We start from the raw sequence: 15,046 nt of genomic DNA, 5'->3' as shown, positions 1-15,046 counted from the left end.
AAACCGTTATCAAAATATGAAAACTTGTTATGAGCAATTGTAAATGGTTTAGTTTGCTTTTGAAATAAAATTATTATTACATTAATAATTTTGAGTTTATTTTTTGATGTTTTTCATAAAATATATGCATCATTTGTACTTATTGGTGAATATTTTTTTCCTTAAAAAACTAAAAAAAGAGTAGGTAAAAAATTTTAGAGCTGCTTTTGCTCCACTGAAAATTTTTTCTAGCTCCGCCACTGATCTATTATGCAGCTCACTAAATATTGGACAGGTAACTAGGCCACTCTTGTGCAAGATTACTCTTGAACATAAATTTATCAGCCTACGCTATTTGTATTGCTTCACAACTGCCAAAGCCAACAACCTTTGTGAACAGTCTACAAAAAATGCCACTTGCTTTCTTGCAAATTTAATGAGAACATCCATCAGTTCATTTTCCTCCCAATAATAAGCCAAGTACAAATTCAAGAATCTTATTACAAACATTTCATGTTCATCATTGTAACTTTGTATCAGGAAAACTCAGACATAGAGAATGTGCGTATGCTAGAAACTTAGATTACTCTCTCTCTCTCTCCAATCTTAAAATGAAGTCTTTTAATCATAAGAAGGTTGGTTACAACACCATCGCGCATGACCAACCATCCGCCTATCGGCTACAAGATAACAAGAAAGTAAAAATGGTGGATGCTCAAACAAGATAGTCAGACCAATTTGCTTGCATCCTACATTAGCCAAAAAGTCAGCCCACTGATTCCCTTCACGGAAGATGTGCGACGTCGTCACTCCCCTGAATTGGTCCAGCAAACACCTGCAATCTCTTAATATACGAGAACACATATGATGAGCAGGAAAATCTTTTAGAATGGTGGAGAGGTGAGGGAGGCTGATGATGAGTGCGTTTCATGTGTGGGGTATGTCTTTCGGCATTTTTGTGTATTTTTTAAATCTATTTTGGGCATTTAAAATATGACATTGTCATATCAATTGACACTAAAATAATGCTCCTTTAACATTTTAAAAAAATTTCTTTTCATATTGTTAGTGAACAATAATATTGTTTCACTTTAAAATGTAACTTTCATAGCAAGGTTTACAATGCTAGTATAAAGTGTTAATACAACTAAGCACATTAATAATTAATAAATAAGATCCGGACTATATCCGCTTGATCCAGACCCAGACCTAGCAAATTTTTTATTATCCATATCTGTATCGAAACCCTCATGAGTTTGAAAAAAAAAATTCAGACTTGGACTGTCATGGGTTTTGGGACCCAAATAGTATCCATGGATATTTTACAAAGTGTAATTAAAAATTAAATTCAGAAATAATTAAAACATATGAAATTAAAAAATACAATCCAATTACCATTTTCAAAAATTAGAATCAATATTTAAGAATATTGCGTATAAAAATTATAAAGTAAAATTATGAAATGTTATCAAATTGCATTTGCTTGAAAAATTTTATCCGTACTCAATGTTGAAACTTGCATGTATTTAAACCTCCTACCCTTTTCCTCATATATATATCAGTTTGGGTAGGGTCTTAGTCTGAATTGGGATTTGAGCATTGATCATATAAAACCAGATTCTATCGGCGTCCATGATTCTGTTACGAGGTATGGATTTGGGTTAGGTTTGGGTAATAATACCTAACCTATTAACATGTCTAAATACAACAAATAATTTGAGAAAGTATCATTTGTGGAAATAGTTCTTATGTGAGTATCATTATTAGATCTAATTGTCTTGAATTAGGCCCGAAAGACAAACTAAGCTATTCAATACTCAATTAAGCTTAGATTGATAAGAGTTCGTTCGAATTTAGTTTATGAACTAATCACGTCAAGCTTGAGCCGCCTTTTATATTTAGTAAAATATTAAGTTCGGCTCGAATTTGGCTTAATTAGTATAAAATTGAAATTTATGGATATAAAAGCTCAAGCTACTTTAACTCAATTCAATAAAAACTTGTTTGAGTTCGTCTTAGAAAATAAACAAGTCAAGTTTGAATACAATTTCAATCTCATTAATTTAATCAAATAAGTTTTAACATTAAGGTGTTTGATTGATCAGATTTATGTACACCCCTACGTTGAATTGGTGCATTGGGTTCTTAAGATAGTCAAGGTCATTTCGGAGTTATTGATTACTTTCTTCCGATGCATGTAAGAAGTTTTTCTAACAGGTTCCTCGACAGCACGCCAAATTGGGCCTCCACGCATTAATTAATGGAATTTGGAGCAATCATTTTTTGTGTTAGCATGTACATGTATATGGTAGGTTATATATATTGATTCGGACCCCCAAGTATTTGTTGCTTAAATCCTTTTTAAAATTTAACGAACTTGCTTTTGGTAAGTTAATCACTAAGAACTAATTTTAAAAAAAATCATAAGATACAGAGTGGTGCACTCTTCTAATCTAAGATGGATCTTCTTCCTTTAACCCCTCGTAAGACCTTGTTGGGGTCCCTCTTCCTATTAAAACAGGATGAAAAAAAATGTTGTAGAAGTTGCCGCATGTAAAAAATCTTTCTATGTATTAAAATCTAATCGGAGAAATTTTTTCTCCTTGAACACATTCATATTTTGACTCTTGGTTTGAAAAAAAAGAAAAAAGAAGAAGAAGAGAGAATCGGATTGTAAGTGAGATATTGTGGGAATAGAAGAAGCAACACTTAAAGATTGAATAGACAATCAATGAACCACAGTAGTAGGCTCTGCCATAGACATACTACCATAAGATAGTTCTTGTAATTGATCACAAATCAAGGGGAGGATTGGATTTGATGGTAAGGTAGAAAGGATTGTAAGTAGGAGATCCTGAATTTAACACCTTCTATTTACAAAAAAAAAAAAAAAAAATCACAAACCAAAAAGGAAAAAAAAGAAAAGTAAAACACCTGGTACTACTTCAGTCAAGGCATGGAACTTATTTATTAGTATTCACTTGACCATGGAATATCTAAAATGGCCATCTCGGAGAAGCCAGACCCTATTTTTCGTTTAGTTTCTTTGTCCTGCAACAATAACATGAAAAACCCAATGAGGCAGCGAATTTGCACACCAACAAAAATGAATTGCACACGCAAATTCGTTGCCTCATAAGTGGACAAGAAATAAGATGCAACATAGAAAGATTTTACTGATTTCAAGGGAAAGTGGATTACAAAACTCTCTGATTTTAACACCAAGTTTAAGGTGAAAAACCTTTCGCGATCTCCCAATCTAGGGCACTTTTTAATTGTTGATATAAGGGTTGTTTTTTAAAAGCACTTTTTAACTATTGATGAAGCCTTTCAATCTCTCTTATAGAAGAGAGCAAAAGCATAAATTCGAGTTGATTGTGATTAACGAGTAAGGATCAAGGGCTAGTCGATCTTAATATCTCTTTCGATAACGAACTTTTGTAACTATTAGTGATCCAGATTAAACAACATCAAGTTGGTTTATCTAGACCATTCCTAACAATTTCTTAATTTTTATTTTTCCAAAATTGACCATCTGGATTTGGGGCACATCAGATGGGCTCGAATTGGGCCATTCATTTTTTTTTCTGGACAATTGGATTGGTATAACATTGTAGCAAAACCAATACCATCTCTTGCCAACAAACTCAATAGCTGGCTTGTCAAGATAAACTTCCCTCTGAATTATGTGTGGTAGAGTGCGTTTAATAAAACTAAAATCTAAAAAGTAAAATTTGAAATATAAGATTTAAAGTCTGAATTCAGTAAGTTAATGAATTATTAAGTACTACATTTGATATATTGAGTGTATATGATATTAAGTGACAAGTGAATAGCTTATCACTTATTTTTGAGAACAAATTTTGCCTAAAAAATTCAGTGTCACTTAATTAATTCATATGTTCAATTTTTATTATCAAACGCGACTTAACATATTAAAATTTGAATCTATTAAATTAAAGTACTTAATCGGGCTATCAAATAGAGCCGTAGTCTAGTTAGAGGATTATTTTGGAAAATTCCAATCAATCATCTCACTACGAATATAATTTATATTGCTAATCAATTGTTAAAAGATTTTCACCCCTTTCGTTGATTTAGTCCAAGAGATAACGGCAATGTTTGGTGGGCCACTTGAATGCTTTGAGGCTTCAGCCAATTTTCTGAATGAATGGGCTTGGATGACGAGGTTTGGGCAGGCCCAAAACTTGCCGGAGTCTAAAAGGAGGACTAGAAGAGGTTAATTTTGTTTTCTTTTTTTTTTTTAAGCTGGATGAAGTCGATAACCTACATTTGTTTTTTTTTTTTTCTTAATAAAAAAAGAATGGGATTTAAGAAGTGGGGTAGGAAGGGAGATTAGTCGATAACAAACGTTACTAGTTTCTCAAAACTAATAAGTTCGTTAATATCACTTTATTGAGAATAATAAAGTTTATTTGGATAATAGTAGAAGGCTTACTGCTAAAGGTTTTTTGCCATGTAAATTTGGATTAAGGTTCATCTACAGAATTTCCTCTCAGAAAATCATTCCTTATCAACAAAATGGTGGATTTGAGTGATGTCTATAAAAAAAAAAAAAATGAATGGTAGTTAATTTTCAAATAAGCACATGTAAACAGTATTAACATGTAATAAACGAACCAAAATGTCAAACTTACTAACCTCTAAAAACACACATTGCAGGTGGAAATAGACTTATTAATCTTCCATTTGCTTTAATATCACCAAGCGCATATCATTGCGAAGATCATTTGCATTGATCAAGGCTCCTTCCTTAATCTGAAATAAAAATTGAAGTTATATTCGACAAAAGTTTTAGCCATTTTTTAGGTGCTCAATCCAATAAAAAGTCAATAAGAGGTTTTTAGTCATTAGAACAAAAGAGATCACAAGAAGATTAAGCCTCGAATGGGTGTGGTTAAAATAAACTATATTACCTTTTTCATTGAAAAAAATAATTTCGTTCCTTAAAATCTGCACTAATAACAAAAAAATATATACAAACATGCAACAGATACGACAAAACGAGGTGCGTACCTTAGCAAGAATATTTATAACCAACTCAGCACGACCAAAACTCATCGTATTGAAACTGATTACTGAGAGCTGCTGCTTTTCAACTTCTGAAATCGTCTCCCAGATGATATTCTTGTGGTTTTTGCATTGAATGGAGATGATCACATCTCTTAGAGAAATATACACAAGAATTTGAGGTAGAGAGGAATCAGAATCGCTGTCTGACTTTGTATCCTCAGATAATACAACTGATGATTGCTCATCTTCTTCGCCAATAGTACTATCCAACCGTCTTTCCAGACTATCCACACGTTCTTCAAGGTGCTTTATGTACTTAGTTGCATTCTCAACAACTAATACCTCATCCAACTGCACAAACAGAGGAATTGAACTTAAAAAGAAAATTAATTTTTCTAATCCCATTTTCTTTCCTTCATTGAAAATGCCAGATTTGAATTGAGGGCTAAAGGATAAAAGGGTTCTCAAGAAAAGCAAAGAAAAAGAAAAACTGTAATCTGGTTGAATAATTAATTGGTGGTACCTCAGCTTTTGAGCCTGGTAGCAGGTTTGACAAAGCTCTGAGCTGCCGATTATACTGTTTCTCTTCCCGCTGGCGTTTCCTATCCTGTAAATAGATGCATCAAAGCATCAGGAAAAGCAAGAAATTATTTGCTGAAAACTTGATTCAGAATTGCAGAGATTGATAAACCACTTGATAACCTTTAGCATTTTGGATGCTCCTTTTGCATATGAAGGATCCATAATGAACAATAGTAGCTCTTTTCCTTTAGAGGTTTGAGATTGATTTGTAACAACCGAACAGGAAAAAACTTTAGCAATTGTAAAATGTACTGAAACTATGACAACTGGGGCGGCCTTGGACCTTTCTTCACCTATTTATTGTCCTTCACGAAAGTTAGAATAATTTTATCCTGGACTGGAGAAACAATTAATGTAGTTCACATGGCTTACTAAAGAATAGCCACGAGATCAATTCAATAGTGGGATGATTAATATATTCTCTTGTCATCTGAATCTGACGCAGTCTAAAATAATTCATCTTTTTGTTTTGAAATTTCTTGCAGAGTTGCGTATTTGGCACAGATTCGCACGTCATTTTCTTTATTTTCTTGGCCAAGGAAAACACAAAGAGAAATGTAAAATGAAATAGTCAAAACACCAAAAAAATAAGTGGAGAATTACTGTTGATCCTCTTAAAAATTAAAAAAAAAAAAAGGAAGAAAAAGCCAAAACAATAGACACCATGGTAGTCTCTATTCATTTGAGGGTCTAAACAAATTTCATGCTTTTTCTTTTTAACAAATTTCATACATTATTAGATAGAAAAAATGTTTCAAGTGGAAGCAAAAGGATGTAAATGCATACAATCATGAAGTGCTTTAATAGTTAGAGATATTTACTCCACAAAATAGTACAAAGTTTATTGAAAAAAACCAACTAAATTAAAACTCGGATATTTCACATAAAATCTAATATTAAAACTTAACATATATTTATTTTGCAATGGTTAAAGCAAATATACATAATGTAAAATGAAAGACCAAACACCATGGTAGTCTCTTCGAAAGGCAACATAACATCTTATTTGATAAAGATTGAAGGATCTTTTCTTTTTTTTTTTCTTATTTTTTGTGAGGAAAATGCAAGAAACATCAAAAATTACTAAACCACTGAACATGATGGTTTTTTTTCCAATTGAGAGTGCCAACTATTTTCAGACATTGTTAGCTACAAAATCGTTCCAAATGGAAGCAAAGGATGTAAATGCATTCAATCATGAAATTTTATGAGTACTAGCTAGAACTATTTACTCCCCAAAATAGCTTCTTTTATAGTAAACATTTGTGTCTAAATCTTAGTCATAAATTATCCAGTAAAACTAAATATATGAACAGATATGTTCCTTGTCACTTTCTTACCTACCATGAACTAAAAAGGCTCCAAATGATGATGGAATGTGGGGACGTGATTGGTACAAGGAATTCCTTAACTTCGTCAAATATGACACATATATTTTTTTTTAAAGTGAACAGAAATCACCCTACTGTATTAGTGAATGAAGGCTGTAATTAATTTAAAATTCAGCTAAAAGAAAAAATAACTTAAAAAATCAGCTTTATATTGGGGTCAATTTTGAGGCGTCAATATATCTGCGTCCAAGCTTAATGAGTTAGAATGTTGCAAGTTAATATGAACGTATGTATTAGCTAAAGGTTGAAATCATGCGCAGAACTCGGCCCCCCCAAATTTTGAAAATTAGTTTTTCTCTCTTAAAAAGTTGAAAGTTTTAAAAAATTTCTATGTAAATTTAAACTTTTACTCCCATAAAAAATTAAAAATATTTCAAGTTGTGTACTTAATTTTTAGTTGAACTAGAATTCATTCCCTCAGAAGAAAATTTTTTGGTTCCGCTTAAAATTAAAATGAGCTAAATGTGTACTTTTACTTTTGGCGATCATGGAGGCCAGAGAGCACTTGCCAAATCTTAATCAGGTGTCTGATAACTACTCATCAAAGGCATTGATTCGTTCTAAACCAGCATCTAAATGCATCATGAGTACATGACCACATTGAGAACTAATTTTTTTTATATATATAAAAAAAAGGTACGGAAAAAGAGGGAGGAACAAAAAGGCTAATCCAAAATATTTAAAGTAATTGGATCCCAAGAACCTGTCAATTAATTGATTGGGTCTCTTTTCTTGACAAAAAAAAACATAAAATTAGAACTAATCGTTTGGAGTTAAGTTTACCAATCAAAGGTGAAAAGCCTTTCACAACTTGTACTTAATAAACCATGTATTTTAGAACTAAAGACTTAAAATTGAATTAGAATCCGATCAAAAACATCAAGTAGATGAATAAAGGAAAAGTAAAGGTCATGGAAACAACCATTTGATTTGAACCTTAAGATCGAACATTTTTTCCCATTGGTTGACTTAATAGAAAAAAATACTTTTCAAGAAAAAATTACTTAGAAAACGATAGATATAACATGAGAAGCAGACTATATAAATATTTACCTTGTCTTGGCACACAAAAAGCAGTCATGGTTTTCAAACAGAAGCTGGACCTTGGACCAACACTAAACTAACAAAAGAAGCAACTGGGGTGGCCCTGATCCACATCTTCTCTTTATTGTACCTTTTTTTTTTTTTTTTTTTTTGCTTCCCTGGGGGGTAATCTACGACAGGTTCTCCTGTTTGTAAATCCTCTCTCGTTATCATCCAAGCCAACCATCTTCCATTGTACTTTCCTATATCTTACAAAAACATATCCCATTGCTTACCTACTAGAAAATCTCTCAAATAAAATGTATAGAAATCACTAATGTAGTTCACGTACATGCATAAAATATAGCCACGAGGACGGTCAAATATTTGGAAAATTAATAGTCTCACGTTCTGCACTTTCCATCAAATACTTAACAAACCTTAAATTTTTTTAAGTATCTTTACCAAATCTTCAAAAGATCTCTTTACTTTTCGTGAAAGTGGAAGTATCCATTTAAACCAAAAGATTCTCAAATTTTGTGGGTGCTAACATCGACAGAGTTGACCAGAAACACTTTTGAAAACACAAAAGAAACTTAAAAAAAGATGCCCAACCACCGACAAAGTGTTTGCAGTGGAAGAAAGTGATATAAATGCACGCCATCAAGAAATAATTGAATAATGGGAATTATTACTCAAAATAACTTCATGTATCATTTAATTAAGTTTAGCCACTAGTTAAATAAGTTTGGCCACTAACTAGTCAAAGAAATTTAGAATAGGAAATGGATGAGAATTTGTTGTCCTACCAACCAAGGTGTTGTGGAGGCTCTAACCTCTAAGCGATAATGTGGAATAATAGAGATGCGGTTGATAGGCGGAATTGGTAGCGACAAATTGGGCTGATGGGTGGCAGACGGGATCCTCTGTCCAATTTTTTGTGTCTAATTTTCTGTCCAACACAAAACTACGTAGTTCCATTTATTCTTGTGGCTGACGTGGCACATAAAAATAAATGTCTGTTTGGCTCCATTATACTTTTAAATCTCTCTTCTTTTTTGGATTTCCTTTATTTACATATCTTTATTACAATTCCCAAAACCCTATTACTACCATAACAATTCCCAAGACCTGTTGCCGTGAGCGTCAAGAAGATTTGGGACTTCTTTGCCGATGGTAAGAAAAATAATATTCTTTGCCGATGGTGTCAAATTCCATGTCAAGGTGGCAACAATGTTCAGGATCTTTAAAGAGATAACTTTTTCATTTCAAGTTGGAACTTCAAGAACCATTATTCTAGTTATCTATTTTTGATAGTTATGGGAAAAGGTTACAAGAATTTACTTTATTCTATACGGGTGGTGCAAAACGCAAAAGCATAGCAGATCACAAATGTTTAATAATATTTCTGGCTTGACACTAATTTGATTTCCACTTTCTTCATCTGATCTCCCAGATTTACTGACAGCTTGAGCAATGCTATCAGGTGGGCATGAGGATGTTATGACATCAATCAAATGACCCAAGTGCTTCTCATAGAAGATGTCGATGATAGACTCTCTCTGCAACATCATAAAAAATGCTCAAACAGGATAAACAATTCAAAGACAACGCAATCAAATCACAGCACCTTCTACTTCCCCCGGTTTAGCAGTGATCACAAAAATCACTGTATGTGAAAAGGAAATATATAATTCCATAAAACCAAAAATAAAAAAACTGGCTAAGCATATAATCTTCTAGGCATTGACATCTGAAACAACAATCATTGTGAACCAAATTGCAGCACATATATTTGTTTACCACCGCAATCCGTATGCCTTATAAAATGTGTGTATGTGGGTGGGGTGGTGTTTTTTTTCTCTGGGAAAGGGGGGGTGGTAAGAAAAGAAAACAGCTATTACATCTTAAAATAGCAGAGGTCTCCATGATGTTTAAAGGTTTTCAATTTTTATCCATCACATGGTTTTTCATTCAATTAGCAACTTTGTCAACCAAGCCAATGAAATATGTCAGTTTTTAACCATATTTCCCCAAGAGATGGATTATAAATTAAATGAACACTGTATCAATGAAGACATAATTCTACTTAAAAAACAAAAAGAGGAATCAATTTACCAGAATAAAAAATAGATTGCAAAGGCACAAGAAACACTTTTTCTATCTGAAAATGTTAAAACACAATTTGTTTTCCTTCAAAGAAAACGAGAAGGACAATTTGTTTTCCTTCACCAATTTTTTAGATTATTCTTTCCGTTAGGCCCAGCTGCAAATTTTGCTTTGTACTTCCAAGGATTTGATTGTCTCTCTGTATGTCTCAAATTTTGCTATGTCTTTCCGTTAGGCTAGTGGTTTGCTTTGGAGGAATTCACGGTGAATGGTTACAATTTGACAGGGCTGTTGCTTGGTGCTTGAGCCAAACAGGCATTTATTTTTATGTGCCACGTCAGTCACAAGAATAAGTGGAATTACGTAGTTTTGTGTTGGACAGGAAATTGGACACAAAAAACTGGACAGAGGATCCCGTTTGGATGGGTGGGAGCCGCTTAGGCTTAATATAAAGGCTGCACATGTCGGCTTATATCCGAGAAATATGGGATAAGCCTAAATTGATCTACTTTTGGGCAGAGGTATAAACAAGTTTAAACAAATAAAACACCCTAGTGTTTAAACTTATTTGATTATATTAATGAATTTGAAATTTTATTCAAATTTGACTTATTTTTTTTAGCTTGAACATGTTTTTATTGAGTCGAATTTGAGTAGTTTGAATCTTTTACATATAAATTTCACTTATATGCTAATCAAATCGAACTGGAGTTGAACTTGAAAGTTTATCAAATACAAATTGCTATTAAAATTTAATTTGATTAGCTAGCGAACTAAATTTGGACAAGCTCTTGCCGATCTGAACTCGATCTTTAATATCAAATAATTTGATTCGTCTTTTTGAAAGTTTATCGAATACAAATTGCTATTTAAATTTAATTTGATTAGCGAGCGAACCAAATTCAAGCGAACTCTTTCCGATTTGAACTTAATTTTTTGTATCGAATAATTTGGTTTATCTTTCAATTTTACTTTTGATTTGTATACATCCATCATAAGTCCAATAAGGCTTCATTTATTTTTTATGTCCTTTCCTTTTTCTTGATAATGGACTTTTATCTTTCTCTCATTATTTTTTTTTCATTGTTTTTCATTATTCTATGGGTCATGGAAGTTGTAGAAACTTTTAGGGTTCATTTGGTTCACAGATTGGATAAGATAGAATGACTCATCTTCGGATTATTAATTCTGGGTTGAGTCATTCTCGGATTAATAGTCCAAGTTATCTAGTATTTGGTTCGTTCTAGATTGGATAAGATATGTTGGAAATAATCCTATCCTGCGTTGGTTTGAGATTGGATGAGGTAGGATTACTATTTCAATGACTAAAATATCCCTTAATTTGCATATTTTTTATCAAAATAATTTAATATTTTGTAAAATATTAATAAAAAATTAATATTTATAACTTTTATTAAAATAAAGTAGTTTGAAACTTTAGAATTATAAAGTAAATCAAGGGTTTGATATATAAAGATTTGCATTCACTCAAACTCAGTCCATTCGAACCCTTCAAAATAGATTTTGACCAAGTTTTTGAACTTTTTTTTTAATTGAAATCATATTATTATTCAAGCTGCCGAAGAATACAATGTAGGGAGGAAGGTCGCATCCTTACCTCCAAAACGAGAAATGAAAATTACAAAAGTTCTGCATATCCAGGGCCAGTAACTCTCTTGTGTGACACGATAATTGAGAAGCCTTAGTAAAGAGCTCGAAGGACCCACACGTAGTACTGTAGGAAGCCAGTGAGTCAGCCACAGCATTCCCTCTCTGTAATAGTGCCTGAACTGATGATACTCTGGAACAGCATTCCGAATTGCACGCACGACAGGGCAAATGGCCACTAGACCTCTCCCTTCCCCCGTAAACAACTGATCAAGACGAGGCAATCAGATTCAACAATTAAATGCAATATCCCTTTTTTGTCACCCTAACTGAAGACCCAAAAGTAGCGTGCGCGCCTCCGCTTGCAGGGGACTTACCGGACCAAAGAAATCAGCAAAAGCCAGAATGAGCCTTCTACAGGAATCTCTAATCACTCCACCACTACCCTCACCTCGAAGAGTAGAGCAACCATCCGAATTCAACTTAAAGAAACCGTCCAAAGGACACACCCATCGCACCAGAGTGGAAACTAAGGACCTCCGAAGTCCGGATAGCGAGTCCAGAATCTCTACCCATTGAAGTGGTACCCTTGTCATGGTCGGAAAGTACACTTGGATCAATAACCGCAGCTCATGAATGATCCATCCCCGAACCTGACCAACGGATATACTTCGTCCCTCAAATCGAGCCATGTTTCTAGCCCACCATAAAAACCAAACAATAAGCAACGGTAGCACAGGGGATAGCCACCGAAATGCCCTCCCTTTGACACTGAGCAACCACCATTTGTAGCATTGTGACCTAACACAAGCAACTGAAGGAGTTGCAATGCCTAGCGACTGCCAAAAAACCCCCAAACCTCAGTTGCTAACACTCCAGTAGCAAAAACATGCTACAACGTTTCCAACTGAGGCAACGAACAACATTGACACCTAGAGGGGCCATGAACTTGAAACTTTGCTAACACATCATCCACCGGCAGCTGCTCATGCAACAATCTCCACATAAGAAAGGAAAATTTCTGTGGAATTAAAGAATGCCAGATAGAAGCAAATGCCCACGACCGAACCCCAGAGGATCGAACTACTTGATATGCCGATTTTGTAGAAAACTCCCCCGAAGGTTGTAAGGTCCAAACTAGGCCATCGGGAACCTTACCAAAACAAAAGAAAGAATCAGCAGTCGACTCTGTAACCTCTGAAGGGAAGGCAGCCAAGGCCAAATGATCCCATTGGCCCTCATGCAAAAAATCATAAACCCAAGTGTTTGACGCTAAATCTGGAAACCTCCATGCCAACGGACCTAGCCCACTCCAATTATCCCACCAGAAGGCAACATCACCCCTAGACAAATCCCATTTTAGCCACATCTCCATGGAAAATTGAACCCCAAACATTCGTTTACCACTAGGGGAAAACTTAGGAGAAATAAAGACCTGATTTGGATGTAACTCACCAACATACCTAGCCCTTATGAACTGGGCCCAGAGCGAAAGTCCACATCTAAACAACCACCAAAACTTACAGGAAAAAACTTCAATAATGGCCTGTAATGAACGAAAACCTACTCCCCCCTCCTCCACGGGATGACATAATATCTTCCATGCTGACCAATGCCACTTAAACCCAAACTCTGATTCCCCCCAAAAAAATTGTGCTAACACCCATTCCAACTCAGCAATTACCCCCTTTGGAGGCACCAATACTGCCAGAATATGAATCGGGATTGAGGACAGCACATGCTTAATGAGTATAGCACGAGCACTCATTGACAGCCACCGGCCTCGCCAAGAATTCAAACGCTGTGAAACTTTATCCAATAAACCATTGAACAAGGATCTCACCCTTCTCCCAGCATACAAGGGGCAACCCAAGTAAGTGACTGGTAGCTCTTTAAAAGAAAACCCCGTGGTCCGTGCAATCACCCTACACCGTATAAGCGATACCATCCTGTCCACCAAAAAATAGCTCTTAGAAGCATTCACCAACTGTCCTGAGATCCTCTGATATTTGCCCAATACCTCCATAACACATGCTAACGAACGTTTACTACCATTACAAAAAATAATGATGTCATCAGTATAGGCAAGGTGTGTCAACGGAGGATATCCCCGGGCAACAAAGTACGGAGAAAATTGCCGGTCCCCCACCAAAGTATTCAAGCCCCTCGAAAGGACCTCAGCCGCAATGATGAATAGGGCCGGGGATAATGGGTCCCCTTGGTGCAACCCCCGAGATGATCTGAAAAAACCATAGGGTTTTCCGTTAAGCAGAACAGAGAAATGGCATGAGGAGATCAACAGCCAAATCATATCTATCCAGCGCTCCCCAAAACCAAATTTTCGCATAACTTGAATTAAAAAACACCAAGAGACCTGGTCATATGCTTTGACCATATCCAACTTCAGCGCAACATTTGATCCCCTAACCTTCTTCCCTAACGCCGAGCACATTTCCAGAGCCAGCAATATATTATCAGAGATCTGTCAACTCTTCATGAAACCACTCTGCTGAGGCGATATTAGCTTAGGTAGAATCCCCTCCAAACGTATTGCCAGCAATTTCGATATGATTTTATTAACAAAGTTACATAGACTGATTGGCCTAAACTCCGAAAACGAGGACGCACCTGATATTTTCGGAATTAAAGCCAGCAGAGTCGATGTGTATCCCCAAGGCAGCTGCGCACCAGCGAAGAAATCCCAAACCGCCCGACAGACATCACCTTTTACTATTTCCCAACAGGAAGTGAAGAAAGAACCCGTAAACCCATCTGGCCCTAAGGAACTCTCCCCATTCATCTGGAAAATCACTTTTTTAACCTCTTCCTCAGTAGGGACTTGTTGAAGAGCCTCATTCTCCTGCTCGGAGACAATTGAGGGGATAACATCTAACCATGACTGATCAACCTGTACTTGATCAGATTGCGCCAAAGCTTCAGCGAAGTACTCAACCACCATGTCTTCAATTTTAGGTAGCTCGTCAACCTAGACTCCATTCTTATCCTTCATTCGATGTATATAACAATGTGCCTGTCTTTGCTTGAATTGGCCATGCAAGAACCTAGTGTTGGCATCACCTTCCTTTAACCACTGAATACAAGCTTTCTGACGCCAATATCTGGCTTTCCTCAATAGAGCTGCCTTGAGGTCACATTGCGCCTTGAGAAGCCGGTGTTGCCCCTCTTCCGTCGGGCTTGCCTCCAAAGAACATTCCAACAACTGGACCTACTCTTCTCCTTCCCGGACACGATTAGTAACATTTCCAAATGTCTCCTTGTTCCATACCCGTAACGTATGTTTAACCGCCTTCAATTTCAAA

At 35.3% G+C, this 15,046-nt stretch overlaps 2 protein-coding genes across 4 annotated transcripts; both read right to left on the bottom strand.

The window, feature by feature from the left end:
• Window positions 1-411: 411 nt before the first annotated feature.
• On the bottom strand, window positions 412-5,881 carry LOC113705044 (transcription factor NAI1). Of its 3 annotated transcripts, none has more exons than XM_027226907.2 (5): window positions 5,716-5,881; window positions 5,537-5,620; window positions 5,017-5,364; window positions 4,642-4,758; window positions 412-814 (listed from the first exon to the last, which is right to left on the bottom strand). In XM_027226907.2, the coding sequence occupies exons 1-4, from the start codon at window positions 5,755-5,757 to the stop codon at window positions 4,678-4,680; spliced, it is 555 nt and encodes a 184-aa protein (XP_027082708.1). In that variant the 5' UTR covers window positions 5,758-5,881; the 3' UTR covers window positions 412-814; window positions 4,642-4,677. The 3 variants fall into 3 exon arrangements, with proteins under 3 accessions (XP_027082708.1, XP_027082709.1, XP_027082711.1); XM_027226908.2 differs by lacking the exon at window positions 412-814 and adding an exon at window positions 2,696-3,030 and having other exon boundaries at window positions 5,716-5,880; XM_027226910.2 differs by lacking the exon at window positions 412-814 and adding an exon at window positions 4,418-4,541.
• Window positions 5,882-9,349: 3,468 nt separating this feature from the next.
• On the bottom strand, window positions 9,350-14,685 carry LOC113704748 (uncharacterized). The gene is made up of 5 exons (XM_027226621.1): window positions 14,355-14,685; window positions 12,676-14,162; window positions 12,104-12,565; window positions 11,855-11,992; window positions 9,350-9,571 (listed from the first exon to the last, which is right to left on the bottom strand). The coding sequence occupies exons 1-5, from the start codon at window positions 14,683-14,685 to the stop codon at window positions 9,350-9,352; spliced, it is 2,640 nt and encodes an 879-aa protein (XP_027082422.1).
• Between the last annotated feature and the right edge of the window lie 361 nt (window positions 14,686-15,046).

Source organism: Coffea arabica, chromosome 8e, assembly GCF_036785885.1.
Source record: "Coffea arabica cultivar ET-39 chromosome 8e, Coffea Arabica ET-39 HiFi, whole genome shotgun sequence".
Classification (NCBI taxonomy): domain Eukaryota; kingdom Viridiplantae; phylum Streptophyta; class Magnoliopsida; order Gentianales; family Rubiaceae; genus Coffea; species Coffea arabica.
The sequence above is the reverse complement of the archived record's forward strand: the minus strand, read 5'-3'. Positions and strand labels throughout refer to the sequence as shown.